At 44.0% G+C, this 17,018-nt stretch overlaps 1 protein-coding gene across 3 annotated transcripts; it reads left to right on the top strand.

Annotated features, from left to right (window-relative positions):
* The first annotated feature begins 43 nt into the window (after positions 1-43).
* Positions 44-8,618, top strand: pfkfb3 (6-phosphofructo-2-kinase/fructose-2,6-biphosphatase 3). Of its 3 annotated transcripts, XM_070992477.1 has the most exons (16): positions 94-329; positions 2,373-2,501; positions 2,680-2,776; positions 2,869-2,935; positions 3,040-3,114; positions 3,211-3,267; positions 3,389-3,513; positions 3,611-3,818; positions 3,911-4,057; positions 4,152-4,256; positions 4,487-4,616; positions 4,740-4,867; positions 4,988-5,176; positions 5,410-5,432; positions 6,007-6,057; positions 7,123-8,618. In XM_070992477.1, exons 1-16 carry the CDS (start codon positions 251-253, stop codon positions 7,127-7,129), a joined length of 1,617 nt encoding a protein of 538 aa, XP_070848578.1. In that variant the 5' UTR covers positions 94-250; the 3' UTR covers positions 7,130-8,618. The 3 variants fall into 3 exon arrangements, with proteins under 3 accessions (XP_070848581.1, XP_070848578.1, XP_070848580.1); XM_070992480.1 differs by lacking the exon at positions 6,007-6,057 and having other exon boundaries at positions 44-329; XM_070992479.1 differs by lacking the exons at positions 5,410-5,432; positions 6,007-6,057 and having other exon boundaries at positions 125-329.
* The last annotated feature ends 8,400 nt before the right edge of the window (positions 8,619-17,018 follow it).

The following is a 17,018-nucleotide window of genomic DNA, read 5'->3' as shown; positions in this document are numbered from 1 at the left end:
CCGAGCGCCGGAATGCGTCTGCGCGCGTGTGTATTTCGTCACCGCAGTCACGTTGCTTCCCGGCCAGGCGGGGTTAAATAGAGGATGTGTGCCGCAGACCGGCAGATTAGCCCGTCTCAACGCGCACAGTAGACATTGTGAACAACCAGGTTCATTCCGCCTGAACGGAGGAGGCTCCTGCTCAAACAACCACCTGCTCGACTTTGTCCTTTTTTCCTCGGGATCTAAGCAGCTCTTCAGTCCTTAAGGAATGCCCAGAGAGCTGACCCAGAGCAGGATCCAAAAGATCTGGATTCCCACCAAGGATGACAAGCCGGCACCCCGAAGAGGTAAAACCTGTAAAATTTCTGTGCTATTCTTGTAGTTCTTTGTCTGTTTTCATATAGTATCACTACAGAGTGATAGTATTAGTTTTCCTACACTACATTAACGCAAAGCGTTGATAATTTTACATGGCAGCTCCTTTCATCTCTAATGCCTAGCTAAGAGAGGAAGCGTGTGTCTCCTTGTGCTCACCGCTACTGTGTAAGCTTGCAACATCACTGGGCCACTTCTACTCCCGTAACACACCCACATGACCACCGATAGTGTTTCTGTGGAGCTAAACAGTGATTATTTATTTATTTTTTATATTTCCGCTCCAACTTTATTGTACTTCTGTCGCTGTGGTTGAACTACAGCTGCAGTTAGCAATATATAAGCTCGAGCGCTGCGGTGATGTGACTTCAGCGCACCTGTCCTGCTCCGGGCTTTTGACTCATCGTTTCATTGATTGGTGGTCTTCATCAGCACGCGCGGCACGTCACAGCCCTCCAACTGGGGCATGTCGAAGCTCCGGTGACCATGGTTACCGCAGTGCCGGGCAACCCGTGTCTGACGCTTTTGAAGCGCTACCGTTTTCTAATTGGTCGGCGGGCAGCGCGTGTGCATGGTGCGACCCTGCCGCTGTCTCGTTTCTGGCTGTATACCAAAGAGACCACAGGGAAGAGACTATTGATGAGGATGAGCAGAAAACGGGGACTTTTAAGTTTATACAACAACTTCGAATCAGTTAAATTTCATTTAGATTTTTTGATGACTCGAAATTGTCCGTAGGTGTGAGTGTGAGTGTGAATGTTTGTTTGTCCTTTCATGTGGCCCTGCAATCGGCTGGCGACCGGTTCAGGGTGTACCCCGCCTCTCGCCCATTGTAGCTGGGATAGGCTCCAGCCCCCCGCAACCCCGAAAGGGATAGGCGGTATAGATAATGGATGGATGGATGGATATGTTAAAGCTGCTGTTTAGGAGGACAGATGTAAAATATCTACAAATCTATTCCAATCTTTTAGCTCCAGCCTTCTCAGACCCAAAATTGGAATGACAGAGGAAGATTTTTACCCTGTTTGTGTGTTTTATAGTGCTTAATTTTGAATGCTATGACTAAAGAGAGTTTAAATACACAGAGAAATATCATGTGATGAAGATGTAAGACAGACAGGGTTTCTTTACAATGACTGAGAAGATTTCATTCAGATGGTGTGGCTGCGCATCTGGACTCACATTGGTCACATCACCCTCTGCTGCTGCTCATTGATTATTAATGATATATTGTAGTTTACTGGAATTACTTGAATTCTGAGGTCTGATCAGACAAAATTTAGGCTTTGTGTCTCAGTTTTTTAATAAAGAGCAGAGTTGAAAAAGAGCCAGGAGATAAGATGGGATAGGATGTTGTACAGGTGAGCTGGGTTGCTTTGGGAAGGATGAACCAGATGTCTGAGGATCAGCTAAGACTGTGATCCATTTGTCTGTTTAAGCAGTGTGGGTCTTGTGTTATGGAAACAAGATTAGCAGCACTGCAAGGAAGTATAAATTAGCTCACAGGGTGTTATCAGGCGATGATGCTCACACCTGCAGTGATGGAGACCAAAAAGAATCCTGCACACCTGCATGAAAAAAGACCTTTACAAGACATGGAAAGTATTTACTTATACCCCCTGCTCACTGATCCACACATCATATGATATAAAACCTCCTTGGGGCTGGGGTCACAGTAATTGGTCAAGTGAAAACAACTGGCTCTTGTAAATAGAGGGGAGCAAATGGCGATTCTGATGGCTGCAGACACCCATGTGCTCGCTGGGAGTGTGTCAGCATGGAGAGAAATAAACATTATAGGTGCAGAAGTGGTTTTAATAAATAAACTCAGGCAGCAGGCTGCAGCTCTTGGTGACCAGTTGTTATGTATTAGCCAGCTCTCTGGCTACTGCTTATGGCCCTCTCAGGTTGCAGAGCACAAGATGTCAACGCTGTCCTTGCTGCAGTTTTGTAAACAGGCACTGTAACATAACAGTGAATCATAACATATCCCCCCCCGACATCCCTCTCTGCAGCTGCTGGCGCTCCCCACTTTGCCAACCCCCCCACAGTCATCGTGATGGTGGGTCTTCCGGCTCGAGGCAAGACGTACATGTCCAAGAAACTCACCCGATACCTCAACTGGATCGGCATGCCCACCAAAGGTACACAACACTCACTGAGACACCCGTAGACAGCAGCACAGTTAATCCAGTAGCTTCTCAGTTACAGGATGAGGTGCCACTTCCTTGAAGTGTTTTGCCTGGCAGCGTCAAATCACGTTTCTACGACGAGGACATCGTTTCATGCTTGTTGCTTCATCCTCTGTGTGTGTTGTTACAGTCTTCAATGTTGGAGAGTACCGCAGAGAGGCAGTGAAGAACTACAGCTCCTATGACTTCTTCAAGCCTGATAATGAGTGTGCTGTGAAAATCAGGCAGTAAGTTCTCCACTCATACACATCACAGCTAGTCACCAGTTGCATATGTTTTAACGATAACACTAAATGAACATCTCCACTCCTTCCTTTAGGCAATGTGCCTTAGCAGCCTTGAGGGATGTCAAGTCTTATTTGAAGGACGAGGGAGGCCAAGTGGCGGTGAGTTTCCCATCATGCATCACGTGCTTTTTGAAAACTTTGTCTTAATATGGGACATGAGAAATAGCCTATTGTCTTACAAAGCTGCTTCATGTTTCTTTCAGGTCTTCGATGCCACGAACACGACAAGAGAACGACGAGAGATGATCCTCAAGTTTGGCACTGAGAATGGCTTCAAGGTAAGTGTTGCTGCGACGACCTGAGGAGTCCAGGTATGACCTCATTGACAGTCCTTTGAGACGCAATGTTGAACTCCTTTTCCTTTTTGTGCCTAGATCTTTTTCATCGAGTCCGTGTGCGATGACCCCAACGTCATCGCGTCGAACATCATGGTGAGTCACCAACATGACATCACAATGCATCCTGGTGCTGTGCGAAACCACATTCAGTGTTTATAACTATCTGGAATCAGGCGTGTTATTGGCCGTCTGACCATCTTCCCTCCCTGCACAGGAAGTGAAAGTGTCATGTCCAGACTACCGGGACTGCAACAAGACTGATGCCATGTTGGATTTCCAGAGAAGAATTGAATGCTACAAAACGAGCTACCAACCTCTGGATCCTGATGAGCATGACAGGTAAATGATCAGCACTGATCCGGTCAGCATCTATCACTTTCCAGTACAAGCCCTCACAGTAATCGCTCACCCCCTCCGGTTTGCTCTCCTCCTCCAGGGACCTCTCCTTCATCAAGGTGATAGATGTGGGTCGGCGTTTCCTCGTCAACCGCATCCAGGATCACATCCAGAGCAAGATCGTCTACTACCTGATGAACATTCACGTCCAGCCCCGAACCATCTACCTGTGTCGGCACGGAGAGAGCACCGACAACCTGGAGGGACGGCTGGGTGGCGACGCAGGCCTCTCGTCGCGGGGCAAACAGGTACGAACAGAAAGTGCACGGTTAACAAGGTGATTTATGACATCATAATGGATCTGCTTCAGGTGTTGAATCCTGTTTCCTCCATGCTGTAGTTTTCAGCAGCCCTGGCTCGGTTTGTGGAGGAGCAGCAGCTGAAGGATCTGAAAGTCTGGACCAGCCAGCTGTGTTCCAGCATCCAGACCGCAGAGCACCTGGGAGTCCCGTATGAACAGTGGAAGGCTCTCAACGAGATAGACGCCGTGAGTATCACTCTAACACGCTCTGTTACAGCACGCCACATCACACAGCTTCATCCGTCATTGCCAAAGTGACGTATTATGTTTGTTTCTCCAGGGAGTGTGTGAGGAGATGACATACGACGAGGTGAAGGAGAAATTCCCAGAGGAGTTTGCTCTGAGAGATGAAGATAAATTCTACTATCGCTACCCTGCTGGAGAGGTAAACACAGCCTACAACCACTGGACACCTTTACACTTTTATATTTATTGTGGTTTAGGTTATCTGCAGGGTTTGAAAACAAGAAATTAAAAACTATAATCCCATCATCAAAATAAGAAAAATAATCCAGATTACCATTTCAGATACAGGAATGCGACCCTGTTTAAGAGGTATTTGATCTAATTATGATCAAATAACCTAACAATGATTAAAAACCCTCCTGATTGCAGTCCTACCAGGACCTTGTCCAGCGGGTGGAGCCGGTCATCATGGAGCTAGAGAGGCAAGAGAACGTCCTGGTTATCTGCCACCAGGCCGTCATGCGCTGTCTGCTGGCCTTCTTCTTGGATAAGAGTGCAGGTGGGTACTATAAGTCCCATAAACCCACTGTTTTATACACCCACTGTGTCATAATCTAAATAATGACTCAATCTGATGCAACTGTGCTCACATCTATGTTTTCCCTTGGATTGGCTGTTCCAGATGAGATGCCCTACCTGAAGTGTCCCCTCCACACTGTGTTGAAGCTCACCCCGGTCGCCTACGGGTGCAAAGTGGAGTCCATCTATCTGAACGTGGAGGCGGTGAACACCCACAGAGACAGACCGGAGGTAAGAAACTAATTACAGGGAATTTTCTGCTTGTCCCTGCTGAACTGAAATCTATATCACGTCCTGTGTAAGTACTGTGAGTGACAGTCTGTGATTCGTATGATATTTCTTACCCTGCAGGAGGTGAAGAGGGGTCCTGGCACATTGATCAGGAGGAACAGTGTGACTCCTCTGACCAGCCCCGAGTCAAACATCAAGAAACCTCGCATCGATGACCTGGATGAGGCCCCCATCCAGGAGCTGCCTCCATCTGTGGCGTCACTGGCACTGTGCAGCCCCTCGCACCTCCCTCTCGCCCTGGCCGGACAGGTACAACAAATTTTATGGTACATTTGAAAACAAGTGTGTGTTTCTGCATACAAGTCTCATTTTATCAGGATGGAAAGCCTCTGAACAGCATTTAGGACGTCAGAAAAACAAACAAAAGATTTGCGTCATCTGTTTCCTTCCTTGCAACCTCTGTAAAGACTGCATGTATGCTCGCTCACTTGTTTCCCCTTCCTCTTTTCCTCTGCTGCCATCTCCCCCTCTGCACCTTACAGCACTGGCTGGGCAAAGTTTGCCTGTAAGTATACGCTCACTTCACTATCTGTCGCTGCCTCGCTCTTTTTATCTCATCCCTCCACTCGCTTCCTGTCGCTGAGTATTTGTTTACATTGTGTTCAGTTCTTTTCCCAGACTCCCATAATACTGAGCTGAGAACGGCACACTTAAATCTCATTTGTAAATCTGATTATGTAAAGAATGTACATGCTGTACATTTTTTAAATAGTCTCTTTTAAATACCTTCTATCAAATCTGTTCATCACAGTTTTGAGTATTTATCATTATTCATAAATGCAACATATTGCAGTAAACTGACATTTGAGCAAGGATATGTTGCAGACGTGACTCATGGGAAATTACAGTCTGTACTGAGGAGTAGCAGCACTGTTTCCTTTCAGTGAGGGAAAAGAAAAAAAAGCTTTCATACTGTATTTGTTCTTAGGGAGCAGTTTACATTCCTGTGATTCCTGCCTGCTGTCATCATTGCTGTCGTCACCTCACTGCTTGTTGTACTGGGCTGGTTTACGCTGACTGTCCTGTTGTTGTCTCTGTGTTTGGTTTATTTCTGGCCCGTCTTGTCCTGTCGCTTAAAGACGAACCATCCTCCAATATCTGAAAGTGGTTTCTCTCTTAGTCTTTCAAAGGTAAACAAACACGCTGTAGAGGCTTTGCAGTTGCTTCATAGTTCTGCCAGCAGCCACATCAGAACAATAAGTGCAGATACATATCTGACAACAAGACCAAACCGGTTTACTGTGCCAAAGTGTACTCTTCATAAGTTTACAAAATGTCCCCAAACTACAAGACAAACTAGCTAGCAGGCTTATTAGCATAGATATAATATGCTAATGAAAGCTTCCACTAAATGCACTTGTTTTGTGTTAATTGTGCTAACATGAAACATAAAACAATGATGGTGAGTTAGTTAGCATTCTAACAAGCTGACAATGTTCACAAAGTTTTTTTTTTTGTGATGGACTATTAAAACATTTTACAAGAGCCAAATTATTATTTAAATGACTATAGCCAGCAGGCTCATTCCGATTTACATGCTAACACTAGCTCCCATTAGATGCGCTTGTTTGCTGCTAAGCAAATGTGTTAATAAGACAACGACAGTCAGCTCGTTAGCATGCTTAATATCCTCCTTTTGTTAAATTCACTGAACTGTTCTTCATGAGAACAATTTCAACCCTAAAGTCGGATCAGCAGGCAGCCGAACGAGCATGCAGTGTCAGTAAACTTCGTGACTACGCGAGGGGAAGTAGCATGTCTGCACTAGATTTGCTGGCACAGTGGAAAAGTATCGAGAACGATGTTGGGTGTGTGAGGATCCTGTCAGCTTCATTCATAATCACCTGAGGATTAACTCGGCGTAGGCACACACACACACAGCCTCAACGACCTATTCACACACTCATGAGCTCGTTGCTAGTTTTCACGCCCTCTAAAAATATCATAGAGGAAGTCAGGGCCTGAGAAAACGCAGGTGATGTAAGTTGTGGTTAAGGGATTACTCATGATGAGAGAGTACCAGTTGCCCAGGGGATATATATTTATTTGTATTTATGTAAGAGCGCTGTCTTTTGTGTTCTGTGTTGAGCTTGTGGCATCCACATGTATTGTGCTGCATAGTTAATACATGCCACACTGCAGAAGGAATCTGAAGTTTTAACATTTGTTGCACTTTGTTGTGTGCGTGTTTACAGAACCTGAGGAGAAGCTCATCTGGCCGCCATGACGTTTTGCAGCCCTGCCAGTGATTGCACCGATGTGTCACGTGGCTGAAGAGTTCAAAAAGTGGATCACTGACAAAGAAATTTATTTTTCAAAGAGCAACATTTTTCAGCCTGTCCAATGTAAAGAGTTCATTCGATGTTTCATCAGTTTGACAGCTGAGGACACGAGTTATCTCACCTTTAATTCAGAAAGGACAGGTTATTTAACTGCTGTCCTATCAGATATTTATGTTCAAAGAGGTGTCATTTCAAAGCAAGGCTCCCTCTTGCTATTGATAGACATTTCTTTCTCTCTGACACTGACGAATCTGTGCTCAAGTGTTTAATGTACTCCGACTGAAAGAGGCAAACTGTGACTCACTGAAATCACCAGTCATTCCTGTTGTATCTCACAGCTCAGATGGCTGACTCTCTGGGAAACCAGTTTCTTCTGGTTTGTTGTTTTGGGAGAGACCAACCCTCATGCCTCGGTGAAACTTTAAGCTCATCTTTTTTTTTTTTTTTAAACTTGAGGTTGCACTGTTAATTTAAACAGGAGATTTACACTGACGTTGTAAAGTCCCTGGCACTTCTTTGGAAGCACTTCATGTACGTGCTTTTCTCCAAAAAAGAGCGTCATGATTTAGTTGACTCCTTTGTATGCTGACATGCTACAAATTAAGCGATTATTTTGCACAGTGGGGATAAATTTGTACTTTTGTTTGGTTTTCGTGTCGCTGTGTTTTCCATGTCATTTTACTTCACAGTGATGGAGGTGATTTTTGCCGTAGAGTGCCTGTAGTGCTTGTTTCGCAAGCCAGACGCCGTCTCTCTTGCTCTTTCTCTGGAATTGATTGCTTGAGGAGAGGCACCACATTTCACCTAATAACTCCACATATCATTTCAATATTTAATACACAGTTTGAGTGTTTATTCTTCATCGTGTTTAGTTTCAGTGCTACAGTACATGCTGATCGTTTGACTGTCCACTGATGGGAAACTTAATATTCAAGTTTATTTTCCTTGATTCCCTTTTTGCTGTCATTGTCTGCTACGCACAAATGTAGGCACCTATATTTTTATGATAACAATGCGTGCTGTCAATAATATCTTTGTAAATGTTAGTGTAAATACAGTATAACTGGAGATGGATGACCTGGGTGTGTTTTAATGAAAATGTGTGTGTCTAAGTGTTTTTGTACTAATGTGTTGGGACTGAATGAAAAGCACGAGCTGAAGAGACAGAAGCCGTCGCTTCCCTCTCTCTCAGTAAAACTTTTGTTAACATGTTTGCTTGAGATACTTGAAATGGGGTTTTTGTTTTTGTAAAAACAGTTTTATTATATTCTTTATTTATTTTTATGTAGTTCTGAATGACCGCTTGGAGTGACGGCACTTTGTTTTAATCACAGGACGATGCATGGGAGGACAGTATGTTGTAGAGTTGATTTTGCATCTGCTGGACCAATAAATGAAGTCCAGGAAAATAGACAGTGTGTGGTCTCCTTGTTGTTGTCGTCAAACATTAACATCACATCTATCCATTTTGTTGCCATTTATAGAGCTTATCCACAGTGTACACAGTTTTTTCTGGTACCCCTGCCTTTACCACCTCACTCCCATTCAGAAAATCAATGACTAACACAGTGGGTCACATGTTGTTGATTAGACTAATTGTGATTGGGCGCATTCAGGATGTTGCTGTGAAATTGCATCAGAGTGGATAATAAAAGAGCTCTCTCTCTGTCTGCAGCAAGGCTGAGTGCAGAAAATGACGGTATTGTAGTGGTGACACATTCAAGGTCCAATGGAAGATAAAAAAAATAAATAAATTACAGGACAGAGTGCTCGGTGATAATATTGATATTGCAACAGAAAACATGTGGCTGCCAGCATGTTACAAAAGCACTGACCGTTTATTAACACGTCACGAACCTCTATGTTTTGTTCAGAGTACAAAGTAGCAGCACACGGTTCAGCAGTCAGCTTTAATGTGATGCATGTGGCAGGCTTGTAAACTTTAAATGGATTTCTCCTCATGCTATCCCCACGATGGGTGATCCATCGAACACTGAAGTAGACAGTTATAGTTTAGGGAGCTGCCATAACGGTTGGTACGTCTGTGTCCTCCTCAGGGTGAATTATAGCCACTTAATGTGTGATCCAGCTCATCAGTTTCATTAACATCCTCAGCTCAGCCTCAGCTTGTGTCTACTGCTACTTAGCATGCTAAAATAAAAAATGGTGATATAACAAACTAAATATTAGTATATTAGCATTGCCACCGTGACCACAGAATGCTAACGTTACAGAACAGCACCTTGCAAAGCTGTTAGTATGGCTGCAGACGCTGACATACATTAGCGGACACTTGGGCATTTTGTTCAAAGTTAAGCACAAACTATTGGCTTTTTTTTTTTTTAAATTGAACTCCACCATTTTTATGAGCTGAAACTGCAGTCAGAAACTACTTGCAGACATGACAGCGTATGGAGGAGAAAATGTTCATTATATCCAGATAGATGTTTGCAATGGCTAACAAACAGCAATGCTGATGCTTACTGACCTGCTAGCAAATTGTAGGTTTTGATACATGATGAATATTAATTTAATATCATACATACATGAAGATGTTGGTTAACAGTGTTGAAGTGGACCCATGGGTGTTGTGTGCTAATAGCGTGTGGTTGTCAGTCGGGGATTGGATTGTTCATGCATCACTTCACTTTTAAATGTCAAAGGTCAAAAAGCTCAGACGTCTTTGGATTAAGCTGTGCAGACAATTTCAGTGTGTTAGTGTAGTCATTTCTGCCAGGTTTTATGAACGTGACACCGAGCTTGTGTGCACACGAGCTAACATGTTGTGACTGGAGATAAAGCGGCTGGTTTGAACTCATGGCTGGCATTGAAATGCAAAGGTCATTGGTGACGTTTTCACCACTTTCCATAAGTGAATGATCTCATACTTTCACTGCTTCCTGCTTTGAGAATGCTTTCCTCAAAGAGGTGAACATTTTGCACAGCTGCTCCTATTGCTACAGAGAGGATGGAGTCAATGTTTGCTAAACTTGTGAAACTGGAGATATGTTTAAGCAAATATACAGTATTTGCAAATTTCTTAAATTCCTTAATGATTCATAGTCCTTTATGAGATGATTGCAACTTATTCTTGGAGACCCTCTGACCCACAGGGCCATCATCAGGCCAATGTATAACAGGACAAAAGAGCCATTCGTGAAGAGTGAAACATTTACATATGGTGGTGTGACAGTTCCAGAGAAAGCTCAGGTCACAGATCCTCAGAGAAGCATTGTAGTCGTTCATGGACTTTTTCAGATTTGCAATCAGCAGCTGCTTTCCAAAGACCCTGTTTGACTTTCACAGGCTAAGCTTGGTGCTAACTGATTATTGACATTAAACTGGCCCTCAAATGAGCTCAACTTTTGCCATTCTAGATTGCTGTGTACAGTGGCATTCCTCTCCTCCTCTCCCTTTCTCTCGCCCACTGACTCACTCGCTTGCTCACACACACACACACACACACACACACACACACACACACACACACACACACACACACACACACACACACACACACACACACACACACACTGCATTTGCCAGGTGAATGTGGTATTTCCACAAGTCTGAATCACGGCAGACATGCTCAGTGTCTTGGCAGCAGACCGGTCATCATGTGGGCAGATTGGTTATGTGACTGTGATCAGGTTCACAACTTACTGCTCCACCTCATTCACAGACACACACACATACACACACACAGAGAGACGGAGACACCCCTGTGTATGTGACTACTGGCAGGTTTAGCTTTTCCTCAGCCCTCACAGCATCACTGAAACTCTGAAACCTGCTTTGCATTCTAACTTTGCATGTTGTTGTCAGTCATATTGGGCCACTTAACCTATGCAAGTGTCTTATTGAGAAAATGCAAATTGTTTGTGCCACATAGCCTGTCCCTGCTGTATCTTATTGATGCTTTACTTGCTCTTATGTTCCTCTTGTCTAACTCTAAGATATGAACTAAATAAAAAGCGGCTCAGCTGTCTAAATATGTGTTGCGCTTAGTCTGAAGTTGACTTGCATGTGGTCTGGAGTTGGGACTACGCTGGTGTGTGTATGTGCATGTAATCTCTGTGGGAGAGAGGAGTTGCTGTGTCAGACATATGAATAGTATGTGGGCTTGTTCACAGGCAGCACTAAGCCAGCAGCTCCACAAATAGCTGCCTAATGCTGCACTGATGAAGGATGTGTGCGTTCCTGATTACTCAGGTTAAAGATGTACAAGGCAAGTAATGGAGGCCAGAATGCACCAAAAACTCAGCAACTCTCTTATTATTAGCATAAAAAAAGTTGGTGTTGGTGTTTCATGGACTGATTCACTGTCACCAGGTGACCAGGCATCATGTCTCCCTCTCTATTTCTGTCGCTGCTTTAGCATGACTCAGCAGCTCGTCCTCATCTACCTGCTTAGCTCTTCCTTCTTAGCCGGTCATGTGTCCTTGTCCCATTTGAGCTCACAATAATCTTGGCTACTTGTACCCTTCACATACAGACTATACACACAGACGTACAGCCACACACACACAGACACACACACACACACACGCTCACAGACATACACCCAAACATACTGTCAAACTTAATGACCCATATGGACACAGAAATGCTGTACTGATGAAAACAAAAAAACTCTGAGTCTGCTATTAACACCTGAATGCCACATGTTGCCAGTGAGTGAAAACCTTTGGCAGTTAACCAAAGAAATTGAATCCAGTTTATTACATTCAAATGAACATGTTTGGAACATTACGGGTGGCGGTGACGTGGTGTATTTGACTTCCACAAGGCCGTCTGACAACAAAGGTGCAAAAGGTTGGGAAATACTGGCCTACATGCTGTAATCATACATGGATAGCTTTTCACCTACATTGTGTCACTGCCAGCAAATACACATTTATGTCTTTATGACTGTTGCCCAACCGTGCTTGCATGTTCCCGAAGTCAAACATGCCTGTTTCTCTGTAGGAACATGATAAACGTAACGCCTTCATTGTCAGGCTCGTGAGTGGAAGTTTACCAGGTCAAACCTCTGGAAAACTCTTTTATGAGACTATGTAAAAGACCTGCGAGCTGCCCTCCAGAGACCCTGCTCGTCTTTGCTTCCAAACGGACCAAACCGGTCTGAACCAGTGGAGCAATGGTACAGTTTTAGCAAACTTAAATTGCATCTGTAAATTGACAAAGCAATCATGGTTGAAGGACAGCTTTGTTTTCATGATGGCATTTTGAATTTCAAGCACCTATTTCTTTATTTAACACTCAGTTTTGCTGCCTAAAGGGGCCAAAATGAATTTATGTCTGACTGAACAAAGAACATACTTAAACAAATTAACCACTCCAGGGAAAAGCCCCCTGGCCTGGTTTACAGTCCCTGTCTATTGCATGCAATATATGAATATGAAACAGTGTGTCACAATGAAAGAGTACATGCACATGCTCAAGCTGACGTTGTGTTTTGTGGTGGAGTGAAAACTCATCCCTCTCTCTTTGTGCAGAGGCCATTGATGGGGAGAATTTGCACTGAATGGAGAGGATAAGTCATTCAGCGAGTCTTGAATGGAACAGAGCAGATTAAATAGACCATGTGTTATCCCTGATTACGCCGGTGCTGAAATAAAAGCCCTTTTACGTGATCCTCTGCACCGTTCCAGCATCATTCGAAATATTGTCTTCATGTAGTGAGTCATTCTAAGGTTTTGTTTGTGTCACATCGAATTGGTAGATTATGGATTATATCTCTGTATCTCCTTTTATTTCTAATACAAAGTTGCAGTGCAGCAAATAATGGGCACATAGAAAAAAACTATAGGTTGAATATGATTGTTGGTGGTTCAGCACTAACTGCAACTGCTTCAAATATATCTGAATAAATGACAAATCTTTTTATTAATTTTTTTTTTTAAAGTAAAAGTAAGTTGTGTTAAATAACAGCAGAATTCCAATCAGAAAAAGGCCAAAAATTATCCATCCATCATCCATTTTCACCCGCTTCATCTGGGGCCGGGTCGCGGGGGCAGCACTCTGAGCAGGGACACCCAAACTTCCCTCTCCCCAGACACTTCCCCCAGCTCTTCTGTGGGGACCCCGAGGCGTTCCCAGGCCAGCTGAGTGACATAGTCACTCCAGCGTGTCCTGGGTCTTCCCCGGGGCCTCCTCCCGGTGGGACATGCCTGGAACACCTCCTTAGGGAGGCGTCTAGGGGGCATCCGATAAAGATGCCCGAGCCACCTCAGCTGACTCCTCTCGATGTGGAGGAGCAGCGGCTCTACTCTGAGCTCCTCCTGGGTGACAGAGCTCCTCACCCTATCTCTAAGGGAGTGACCTGCCACCCTGTGGAGGAAACTCATTTCAGACGCTTGTGTCCGGGACCTTGTTCTTTTGGTCATGACCCAAAGTTCATGACCATAGGTGAGGGTAGGAACGTAGATTGACCGGTAAATCAAGAGCTTCGCCTTTCGGCTCAGCTCCCTCTTCACCATGACTTGTCACTATATGAATAATCTTAAATTTGACATTGTTTTTTCAAATTGTGTTTTGCAGACATGAAATATTAATCGGGGAGATTAATGGAAAGGCCCAACAGATGGGTATACTATAAGCAGCTGGGAGCCAGCAACTGTTTCTGTGCTTTCCCTCAAGGATCTGTACCATGCTAGCTGCTAATATTCTATTTATTCCCTCTTGGTTAGCTAATCTGTACCATCAATCTCCACCTCTGTGGATGACACGCTGCTCTATGCTGCAGGTAACCTTATGGTGTGTTCAGACGGTACGCTGGGTGAGGCGGTGCGAATGCATACAAAGTCAATGAAAGGATGCAAAAAGATGGAAATTTGCCTGGAGCAATGTGACGATGCTTTAAAATGTTTAAGCCTTGTAGCTTTGTGAATTTATGATGCTTTCTGAATCTACTTTGTGAATGAATAAAGATGAGCTAGCTTGTACAGTCAATGCATTGGCTGACTGAGGCAAATAAGCACGTCAGTAATATCACTTGAGTTGTGCAGAAGGTTTAGCAGCAACACTGTTTCCATACAGAGATATGTATGTGTACATGTGGAGGAGAATTTTCTATTTTCTTTGGTATTACTGCTTTTATTGGATTGTGCACAGAGCAACAACAGGAAGTATATAGAAGAAGAGAGGGATGAGAGGCGACAAAGGTCCTTGGCTGGTCCTGTTGTGGTTAGATGGAATGTGTTTTCCACCGCAGGAAGCCCAGTGCGCCTCCACCAGAAGGAATTTCAAATGAAAAATAGCTAATTTAAGATTAAAGGAGTGGGATGGAAGTGGAAATTCTCTCAACAGGCATTACATCTTAAGTCAAAAGTAATAAGTTTAGTTTTACTTTTAATTGGGGGAAATTAATAACGTAACCTCCTCATCACTGGTGCTGATTTGGGCTCACACGTTAAGTTGCAGAGACTGCTGTTGATGCTGGCATTCGCCGTCCAGCTGTAGAAGAGCTCAGTCACAGTGCAACAGCTATCCTCAGAGTGTGCCTTCTCCCTGTCTGTGTGCTGACATCCAAGACCTGAACCTGTTTCTGAGCAGGGCTGCTGTGATCCCCACATAATCTCATCTAAATTAGACAAGCAGATAGGTCAGATTTAGGTGCCAACCGCTTGGCAGTCGACACATTAACATCATTCCCTTTGGGCTCAAATAGACACTGGATTAGTCACTGGATTGAAAAAGAGCTAAATCTCCAAAGACGTTTAGTTGCCAGGTGAATACAGAGCGCTCTTGACGTTATTAGACAACAGTGGCTCACTTCCTGTTGTATCGGTCTTGACTCTTCCTAATTCCTCGTCAAGTTAATGGGTTAGAGAGCTGACTAATAGGATAGTCCTGGGCTGCACACACGCCAGCTTGAGGAAGAAGGAAAGAGGAGAGGAGGGATGAGGTGGAGAAGAAAAAGAAGATACCAGAGGGAAAAGATGGGAATTCAGAAGTGGAAAGGATAGATGAGCAAAGTCACGTCCACCTAAACTCGCCTGCTCTCATCCCTCCTCCTTCCACCCATCTCTTCATCTTTGTCCTCCTCTTTTTCTTCCCCCCTCTGCATGAATAATTGAGAGAGTGATGTGTGAAGGCTCACGTAGTCCCAGCATGACAGAGAGAAAAAAACTGGCAGGGCGGGGGGCAGTACCACTTGGTGAGGAGGGAAGTACAAACAGCAGTAGCGATGAAATTCTACATGCTGATACATCTGCTTCCTCCAGTCTGTGAGGAAAGATGATGAACACATTCAGGGTTCCAACATGCACAGTAATAATGTACACGCACACATTTCTCAGAGGAAGAAATGACCTAATTGGTTGATTCAAACCTCACTGGGTGGAGTCATTTATGCCACCATGTTCAAATTTAGACCCTTTGACTTCTTGCTTTCCTCTGCTGACGGTTGTAGACACTTTGCACATTGCGAAGATTTTACTGTGTTTCCTCCTCAAGTATGTAGTGACTAATTGGTACAATTAATGCAGGATATAACATCCAAAAACATACCAGCAACAAGCCAATATAACTAAAAGGGAACTTGAAGGTGGACCTTTGTCCTCATGTGGTTAAAGCTAGTGGCAAAAGGTGGCAGTTTGCTGATGTTTAGGCACCAAAACTACTCTGTTAGGTTTTGGACAGCGTCATGTTTTAAAATACGTATGTTACTGTTAAGTTTGTGAAGTATGTTCATGCAAAATGGGTCAATGTTGACTTTCAGTTTCACATGGAACATGAACAGCAGTCTCCTGGGTTACTCTTTATACTAGTTCACCTGACTTGTGGTCATCGCCAAACAATAGACGTAATGGGTTGTAACTTACTTGCAAAAAAGATTACCGCAGCTTTAAGATGAGCTTGTGCCATTTCAGTGCCTAAAGTCTAACATAAACCGGAGTTTTTTCTCGGTGAAAATCCCCTGTGATCATTTGCAGAACAATAACATGAGACAATCTGGAGGGAATGGGAACAGTGAGGTACATTTTTGGTGAGTTTCACTTTGACGGGGCAAAGCAGCACGTGCGTCTTTCTGGAAAGAGTGAACTGCTTTTAAAGGCAAACTCTAAAAACATGAGCTAGTTTGGTGAACCTAACCTAACCTAACACCATTTTGTAGTGAAGAGGGAGATTAGTTACTACAGTAAAGTTTGGTATAGTTTAGTTGATGGGTCCATGTTTGCACTGCATACAGAATCTGGTTCAGTAACCCAAGCCAGCACCAGCAACCTTATGAGCTAATGTTGGACCAGGAGCAGCTGTTGCAGAACATGGGCTCAGAGTGAGTGAGCAGTGGTAAGAGTGTCTCCTGCTGCTCATGCATATTTTCCAAATGTGCAGAGAGTTTTCTGCCTTTGGGAAAGTTTGCATAGTTACAAGTACAAATGGCAAACATTTCACTGCCACTGAATATTTGACTGTGGTTGTATTGTACTTGATGAACTTTGAGCTTATAGCCCAGCCTTAACCTTCTCTGCGCCACACTCTGCACAAGGTTTCACCTGATTCCCACTACTACTGATTAAAAGCACACATACAAGCGTGTGTAGTACCGCCATGTCAGGGGCAACTTGATGATTGCAGTCTGAATATTTGTCACTAGTGCTTTTCATGAATTTGTGTAAAGAGAAGAGACACCACCTCCTCCAAAAGGATCATGGGTTTGTCTAGTCTGTGAGTCAAAGTGAGTGCAGACTAAATGTGGGCAATCATTTGTGTCTCGACTGGACTGGACTCACTGTGTGTTCAGTGAGAGGAAAAACACTGGAATGAACTGAATTTGCCTCCATCGGTGACCCAGACAGAAG

This window comes from Chaetodon trifascialis, chromosome 22 (assembly GCF_039877785.1).
Source record: "Chaetodon trifascialis isolate fChaTrf1 chromosome 22, fChaTrf1.hap1, whole genome shotgun sequence".
NCBI lineage: Eukaryota > Metazoa > Chordata > Actinopteri > Chaetodontiformes > Chaetodontidae > Chaetodon > Chaetodon trifascialis.
The sequence above is the reverse complement of the archived record's forward strand: the minus strand, read 5'-3'. Positions and strand labels throughout refer to the sequence as shown.

What these genes read in the sequence shown, in the direction of transcription:
- pfkfb3 (XM_070992477.1), top strand. Translation starts at nt 251, where the DNA reads ATGCCCAGAGAGCTGACCCAGAGCAGGATCCAAAAGATCTGGATTCCC. An exon ending in ACGAGGGAGGCCAAGTGGCG is followed by an intron (nt 2,936 to 3,039) that starts GTGAGTTTCCCA and finishes TGTTTCTTTCAG; the next exon opens with GTCTTCGATGCCACGAACAC. An exon ending in CTCTCGCCCTGGCCGGACAG is followed by an intron (nt 5,177 to 5,409) that starts GTACAACAAATT and finishes TGCACCTTACAG; the next exon opens with CACTGGCTGGGCAAAGTTTG.